General features: G+C 41.2%; 1 protein-coding gene across 1 annotated transcript; it reads right to left on the bottom strand.

Annotated features, from left to right (window-relative positions):
• Positions 1-224: 224 nt before the first annotated feature.
• On the bottom strand, positions 225-8,355 carry LOC127428495 (DNA excision repair protein ERCC-6-like). The gene is made up of 4 exons (XM_051676915.1): positions 8,234-8,355; positions 8,063-8,104; positions 4,973-6,701; positions 225-2,492 (listed from the first exon to the last, which is right to left on the bottom strand). Exons 1-4 carry the CDS (start codon positions 8,317-8,319, stop codon positions 531-533), a joined length of 3,819 nt encoding a protein of 1,272 aa, XP_051532875.1. The 5' UTR covers positions 8,320-8,355; the 3' UTR covers positions 225-530.
• Positions 8,356-8,377: the final 22 nt, after the last annotated feature.

Raw genomic sequence — 8,377 nt, 5'->3', positions numbered from 1 at the left:
CTTTTTCCAGGTAAGAGCTTCTGATGGATTGTACCTGCCATCTATTCCTGAGATGCACAAGCAGTCAGAAGCCCTATTACTATTATACTACTATTTTTACTTAGTACGATTTGACATTCACATGTGTTCTTATTGCAGGAAACACAATCCTAACAGTAAAAAATAAAATAGATTCATCTCTGGAATTCAGAAAAAAAAAAAAAGGAAAAAAAATCATACAGGAAACAAGCTACGAAATATTTTTTAATTATTTGTTTCCCCACAATCCACTTTGTGCTGGAATACGATAAATGGAATGCATCTCAAACAAAAGAGAAAAAAATTAAGGAAAATCAATAAACCAAGAACAACATCCAGGTTGTTGAAAAAAAAAAACATGAACTGTTTTAAGATACACAATATACTTTTATTAACTAGCTCGTCTGGCCTTTTCTGTAGCTTCTATCATATTTAGTCTGTGCAAAACACATGACAAAAATGTCTCTATATGGTACAGATAAGATAAAATCTTACATGTGTGTATGCATTGTTTAATTTCCCAGGCTAAGTTGTCTGTACAACTGAATAATCAGGAGTTGGATCTCAGCGTCACCGGTATTTATGTCAATCGCCTTCAGAAAGAAATCCAGAGCTTCCTGCTTCCTACCTTCTGCCAAACTATGTTTACCAGAAAGAACCAGTGACTCGTATGTGTCCTCTTTTGTGGCTGTCACATCACTGCTAAAGGAACTAACTGGAAGAACTGGGGCACACTGGTCCATCATTTCACTAGACTCTAGTTCAACATCTTCAGTGGATTCGGTTAAGGCACTGTGCCATTCTTCTTGCTCCTTGTCTCCTCTTGACTCTACACTTTCTTTTTCCTCTTCAAGCTCATCCTCCTCATCACTTTTACACTCCTCTGTGTTTAGAGTCTCTCCACTTGGCTCTTCCTCTTCCATCACAGATTCATCTGCATGAGTTTCACTGGCTTCAGATGGCTGATCTGATTCGTAGGTTCCATCAATAAGCTCTGCTGACTCCTCGTCAGAATCATTGTCGAGCACAGACATCACAAGAGACCTTCTTGATGCCACTGAGGTATTCAGGCTGCGCCTGAGTCGAGAACTGTCAATCAGAGAGGATTTTGGTGTGGAGGAGCCCAGGCTGCTAAGGCCACCAGCCAATGGGCTGCTACTTAAACATGGCCTCTCTGACTCTTCGTCCTCCTCTTCTTCTTCACTGTCAGAGATGACCTGCCTCTTTTTCTTTGTCCGAACAGAATGCACAAAGGAGTCATCTGCAGTTGTGTTCAAAGCAGAATGCTGTCTTATAAGAGATTCATGCTTACTGACCTCACTGTTGTTATGGTTTCTGATTCCACTGTTGTTATGGATTCTGATTCCACTGTTGTTTTGGTTACTGACTGGTCTGCTGACATGGATACTGGCTGTTTCCAGTTTCTCTCCACTGATATCCATCTGAAGCTGAAACTCTGCACTTTCCTCTGCTACTGACTCCCCTTCTTCATGAACTTCCTCATCCTCAACGGAGAACATATCTGCACTGTCCTCAAGCTGCAAATTGAAGTTTCCTTGAAGCAACTCTATCTCCACCTTAGACGACTCCCTTGCAGTGGCCATTGGAGATGAGGGCGATGAGAGCAGATTTGAATGGGGACTGTCAGTCTGAGCTTTTTCGTCATCAAGATGATCAGACATTACAGAAAGGTCTCCCAGCTTGGGGAACTGGTGTGAGAGCATTGATGAGGTGTGTACAGAGTTTTGTTGCTCATCCGCCACATTTAAACTGTCATCCAGCGTGATTACATGCTGACTATGAGCCAATCTGTCAGCAGCAGGGCTAATCTCAGTCTTCACAACAGTGGAATCCCTTTTTCCACCTGACTGAGATGATGCGTCATCCACAAGCACACCTCCACCTACAACTTCCTCGACAGACAGTGAGTTCTGCTCCTCTTCCTCCTCCAGTTCTGGCTCATCAAAACTGTTATGAGTCAGATCCACCATAACTGGCAAGTCTTTGGTACAAGGAGGGGCTGGGCAGTCTCTACCGGCAGATGTCTGCAGTCCACGCTGCCCTGACAGCCTGAGCCAAGCCGGTTCAGTGTTCTGGGCCATGCTGTCCATCAGCTGGCCATGTAGTTCTGATTCTGCCTGCATAAGCTCTTGTGCTTTCTGGACTCGAGTCTGTATGTAATGATGCGATTCTGCATTCTCAGGGACGTCTTCATCAGCAGCTGCCTCTTTAGTGAACATTAGGTCATGATCGGAGATGCCAAACATCTCCATACTGTGAAGGCGAGCGATGTGCTGGTCCAGTTTCGTATCAGAGCGGCGACTTTGCGAATGCATGGCCTGTAGTTGCTGCTGAGTGGAGGATGTGCGTGGATCCTCGAGGTTAAACAGTTCTCGCAGCTCCTGCTTGCTGAAGTAACGGAAGGGGTTTTTCTTGTCACCGGTTGTCTGCCGTATAAGAGAATCTTTAAACACCTGTAGAGGTAGAACCAATGTTAAAAAAAAAAAAAAAAAAAAACAATGTTACTGTATTTCAGGCATTATTTTGAACTATTTTTCTGACACTAGCACACCAGAAAACAGCTAGTTTAACTGTCACATCTTCACACATTTTTATGAAACCACTACTTGCCAAATAGTAAAATTAAAAATAATTGGATGTTCTTTTTTTCTATACTTCAGTTCAGCCTTAAAGGAAAAGCTAACCCAAAAATGAAGTGTCATTTTTTGACATATTTTATTATTTTACTTGTATCATATATTACTTCAGTATTTAATTAATAATTCCAAGATGTCCTAAATTTTGACTATTTTTGGAACAAAACAATAAACTTTGGCAACATTAGCAAATAGTCATAATTTAGTTTTTGGTGGCCACTTTTACCCTCTCTGACAAGGACTGGGTATCACCAGCCACCTCACGATACGATACGTATCGCAATACACGTCACTATTTGATATATCACGATACAAAAAGATATCATGATTCAATTCCAATTAACAAGATTTTAATTCCAATTCATTTGGGTACATTACAGTTATAATGTCCATTTTGCTTAAATATAGTACAAAAGCTAATGCTGTTATTTTATTTTTTTTATCCCCTTTTCTCCCAATTTAGAATGCCCAATTCCCACTACTTAGCAGGTCCTCATGGTGGCGCGGTTACTCACCACAATCCGGGTGGAGGAGGACAAGTCTCAGTTGCTTCCGCTTCTGAGACCGTCAATCCACGCATCTTATCATGTGGCATGTTGTGCATGACACCGTGGAGACTCACAGCATGTGGAGGCTCATGCTACTCTCCGTGATCCACGCACAACTTACCATGCGCCCCATTGAGAGCAAGAACCACTACTCGCGACTACGAGTATGTTACCCCATGTGACTCTACCCTCCCTAGCAACCGGGCCAATTTGGTTGCTTAGGAGACCTGGCTGGAGTCGCTCAGCACACCCTGGATTCGAACTCACGACTCCAGGGGTGGTAGTCAGCATTAACACTCGATGAGCTATCCAGGCCCCACTAATGCTGTTATTAATTACACCTGGGACCTTTTAACTTGTTAAATTATAGAAATATAAATGTTACTACTTTTATTTTATCATACATTTTTCATCATTTTGGTCACATTTTAGCTTTTTAAAAATATACAATGTCCATGTATTCTATAAATAAATATGTCTTGAAACTGCATATCTTAAATTATGGTACATGTTTGTTGTTTACATGCCTAATTTGTACTATTTACAAGTATTTACACTGATATGCAGAACAAGTTCTAAACGGTACGGTCTCATTTAAGACCAGCGGCTGGGACTTTGACAGAAGTCTTTGTTTTGGTCGAATGGCAACTTTACACCATAAGTGCTATGTGTGATTAGAATTAAATGTTTATTTTTATTTTTTGATCAGTAACTGACTGTAGAGATCAGTAAGGGTATAAAAGAGACATTATTAAATAACAAATGGATTGCAAGGAGTGTGAGCTTCATCTTTGGAGACACATTTCACAGAAAGAGTCAAAACTTTTACTCTCAACACAGTGAAATGATCCCGTTGCTGAACTCTTCGGCACTACACTACTTAAACACTGGTGAGTGAAATCTGAAAAATTACCAGCCAGTGGCTAATAGCACACATTTTTAGTTGCATATGCAAGTGAGAAAAAGTATCGCGATATATCGATATTTGACTATCAACAAAGCTCTATCTCTGAGCCTTAAAATTAAAGGGGAACAGTTTTTTGCTGCTGTGCATTTCAGCTTTCTGTGGAAATGTCCTCTTTACATACAGCATGCGATGAGGAACAATGGTTTGCTGCGTTCAAAGAAGAGTGGATTTGCTGCTGGGTCCAATATAATTTTCAACTTCTCCATTCTTCAACAACAGCCTCCTTGCTAAGCCTAAACATTACATTGTAACAGGTTCACAAAACAATCTACACTGAAATGTGACAAACTGTTAATGAAATATTTTACCCCAAAATTAAAATTCTGTCACCCCCATATCGTTCTAAACCCATATTAAATTTTTTTTAAAATGCAGAACACATAAGGAGAACTTTTATTGAATATCTGAGTCTCTTTTAAATACAATGGACCCAAAAGCAAACATGCCCATTTGTGTGAGTGCAGGAAATTACTGTTTCCCTTTCACATGAGAAGACTGCATGTATACATTTAAGTCTTAAATGCACAGCAGCAAAAAACACCTCGTTTAATTGTATGGGTGAGAAAGAGAGTGGAAAATCATTGTGATAAATTCAATTATGGCTATGTTGTCACCAAAACTTTAAAGTAACATTGTGCATGGACATCATGAAAAACATTGTTGAAAATGTATAATATGACCGCTTTGAAGATGCTCTTTTCTTACACTCACAGACACAGCTTTAGGCGAAATGCTCTAAGGTAAAGTGGTAAAGTTAAAATTAAATAAATGAAAAGTGTAACCTGTCTGCGGTAGATCTTCTCCTCCACGGTACCACAGGTGATGAGTCGATAGATGATGACATTTTCGGTTTGGCCAATGCGGTAGGCACGGTCCACAGCCTGAGCATCTGTTGCAGGGTTCCAGCTCGGGTCAAAGATCACAACACGGTTAGCAGCAGTTAGTGTGATGCCGACGCCACCCACCTGAGTGGTGAGGAGGAAGATAGTGTAGCGTCTGTCTGTCTGAAACAGCATAATACGCTTCTCCCTTTCCGCCAGTTGCGTCACTGTACCGTCCACACGCAGCAGACGAAAGCCTCTGTTCCGCAGGACACGCTCCATGATGTCCAGCATCTTCCTCGACTGGGAGAAGATCAGGGTACGATGCCCCTCCTCACGGAGACATTCCATCAGAGACACAAGAAACTGCAGCTTCCCCGACTCACCGATCAAAGTCTCATCTGAAATATGATCAATCTGACTCGCTGTGGACTCATCATCCGGAGAGGCAGATCCCTGCTCGAGGCCTAGCTGAGTCACAGCTCGAGCAGAGAGGAGTCTGGGATGGTCACAGAGCTTCTTGAGCAACGTGAGCTCTGCCAGTGGGGACCTTGTAGTAAGCAATAGCTCCTTAATTTGGTCCAGCGAGATGAATTGGTTATAAATGTCTTCCTGCACTGAGCTCAAGTATGTCCACACAATTAAGTCATTCTTTCGCGTCAGCGAAGGCATCTCAGCACCTTGGCCAGCATTTGGACATTTGTTCTCTTGATTTTCCTTGTTCTGATTGCCTTCTCCATAAGCTCTCTGCTTTTTGTGCTGAACATCTGCTTTTGTCCGCCTCAGGAAATAAGGCTTGATGATGTCCATCAGGTTTTGAGAGATCCTCAATCCAAGAGCTTTCTCTCCGGGTGTGGCATCTTTCTCCCGTGCACGTGTGATTGGATTCTCATACTCCGTTTTGAATGTTTTGGAGGTTCCCAGCAGCGACCCCTGACAAGCAAAGTCAAATAGTGCCCACATCTCACGTAAGTTGTTCTGAACTGGAGTGCCAGTCAGTAGCACGCGGTTTCTTGCTGGGATGGCGTGAGCGCTTTTGGCCGTTTTAGTAGATGAAGTTTTAATTTTGTGGGCCTCGTCCAGGATGACGTAGTCCCAGCGGAACTCACCCCTGTCAAAGGACGCAAGTTGCTCGTAATTGTTGATGAGCATCTGGTAGGTGGTTATGACGACGCCACCCTTGCGCTGGATTCGCTCCAAGTTCCTGTTCCGCTCAGCTTTGCTGGGGCCGTGGAACTCTTTCACTCGCATGCCAGGGGTCCACTTGGCAAACTCTCGCACCCAGTTCTTTATGAGTGATGTTGGCATTACTAACAGCGTGTGACTGGCCAGCTCTGCATCGTACATCCCTGACAAAAATGAGATGACCTGGATAGTCTTTCCAAGGCCCATGTCGTCCGCCAGGATTCCCCCTTTCCTTCCATCTCTGTATAGACTGTACAGGAACGCCACACCCTCTATCTGATGCTCATAAAGTTTGTCATAGAGGCCCTTATAAAGCTTCAGCCCAGAATCATTCACGTTCACAAACTCTTCCTCATCTTCCTCCTCTCTCTGAACTAGTTCCTGTATGGCCTGGATCCGTTTCTTTAGCTTGTCACTCGGCTGCAGCTGGTAAGCCAGCTGGAACAGCTCAAGAGCACGAGGCAGCTCACCGCGCAGGGCAGCCTCCTTCCCCTCCTGCCGGTATCTGCGAAAGCAACCCAACAACACTAACTGTTACACAGGAACAACACAAGAAGCACTTACATACAGTCATACACACTCTAATAATAGCCACAGTAAAACTGTTCCTGGGTATTTGACATGACATTTCAAGCAGTGACTGCTGTGTCCTGCAATGTGACATGCTATACTTCATCTTAAAATTATTTTAAACATTTGAATTCTTGTATAGTTACTATACAGTTTTTTGACCTCATATTAAAAAAAAAAATTGTACACTAAAAATGTTAATTTTGCCATAATTTACTCATGTCATTCCAAACCAGTATGACTTTCTTTCTTGTGTGGAACGCAAAAGGAGAATTTACAACCAGATATGAGTCATTTTTCAGCAAAATCTTGACGTCCACTGTGTGTTCATGAGAGAAGCTTGTTCACAGTAGCACACGTGTTCTCATGAGAACTTGTGTTGTTTTTAAGCACTAAACAACGCAAGTTCTGGCATAAACAGATAAACCACTGTGAACCAGTTTCACTCAGAGCGCTAATGAACACAAACCAGACGTCAAGATTTTTACTGAAAAATTATTCAAGCATCAGGTTGTTCCAACCAAAACCTATTGCATGAGAAAGTCATATGTTTTCGGAATGATATGAAGGTGAGTAAATTATGACATCATTGTGATTTATGAACTATTCCTTTAAGTGAGAGACTACATGACAAACAAATGAATTTGTCACACTGCAGGACTATTTAATTAAACTTTTATTTTATAAAAAGGTGATTAATGGTGAAAAGTTGATGAGTTGCACCTAAATATACACTTTTCATTACATATTTATTTAAATTTTAACCTCATAATTCTAAGTAAAAACATGTTATGCATTATAAATCTGTAAATTTGTACATGAACAGCGTATTGTATGTCAGCTCTGACATTGTGGCTCAGCTGGTAAAATTGTTGTCGGGGAACTGCGTGCTAGAAAAGCCAGGTAAACTGCAAAATACACACAAAGAAATTGTAAAATGTGTGAAATAAGAAAATTGCCACTTCTCAGGATTAATATATATATATATGTGTGTGTGTGTGTGTGTGTGTGTGTGTGTGTGTGTATAGCCGGTCACTAAGAGTAAATAGTCTTGGGGAGTGACAATTTTCTTTTACAAATTTGGTGTATTCTGGTGTAACATTAAATCAAACACTGCATACAATTATACAAGAATAAGAAAAAGAAAAGAAAAATAAACTATTTTAGAGTAAAGCATATCACACGTCTTGTCAGCTACCCACATTCACTAAGACCTTCCTAGTGAAATGAGGTAGATTCAGATTGTAGAGGTACACATTTCATGCAAGACAAAAAACAAACAAACAAAAAAAAAACCTGTCGTATGTGTCCATCTTTTCCGTGTCCATAGACAGAGACCTGCAATAAGACGAAACTAAATTAAAGCATGTTCTCTATTTACATCAACAGTCTTTGCTCGTAATCGAGCTTAACGGATTTACTCAAGAAAATGTCTTTGCGGCACACAGGCAATTTTTGATGACTTACCCCTCTAACTTCCCTGTGATTTCTTCCATTTTATCACTTTCCATTTTTGCGTTTATATTTGACAGATTTTCATTCAAAATCAACATGTGTATCTCTCGACCTCTAGTACGGAAGCGACTTTGAGTTTGAACAGATATTTTGTTC

The sequence above is a fragment of the Myxocyprinus asiaticus genome, chromosome 3 (genome assembly GCF_019703515.2).
Source record: "Myxocyprinus asiaticus isolate MX2 ecotype Aquarium Trade chromosome 3, UBuf_Myxa_2, whole genome shotgun sequence".
NCBI lineage: Eukaryota > Metazoa > Chordata > Actinopteri > Cypriniformes > Catostomidae > Myxocyprinus > Myxocyprinus asiaticus.
The sequence above is the reverse complement of the archived record's forward strand: the minus strand, read 5'-3'. Positions and strand labels throughout refer to the sequence as shown.

Excerpts from the sequence above, each read along its gene's own strand:
- LOC127428495 (XM_051676915.1), bottom strand. The coding sequence starts at position 8,319 with ATGTTGATTTTGAATGAAAATCTGTCAAATATAAACGCAAAAATGGAA. Across the intron at positions 6,702-8,062 it reads AAGATGGACACATACGACAG|ATACCGGCAGGAGGGGAAGG; the intron begins GTTTTTTTTTTG and ends TTGCTTTCGCAG. Across the intron at positions 2,493-4,972 it reads AGAAGATCTACCGCAGACAG|GTGTTTAAAGATTCTCTTAT; the intron begins GTTACACTTTTC and ends CTACCTCTACAG.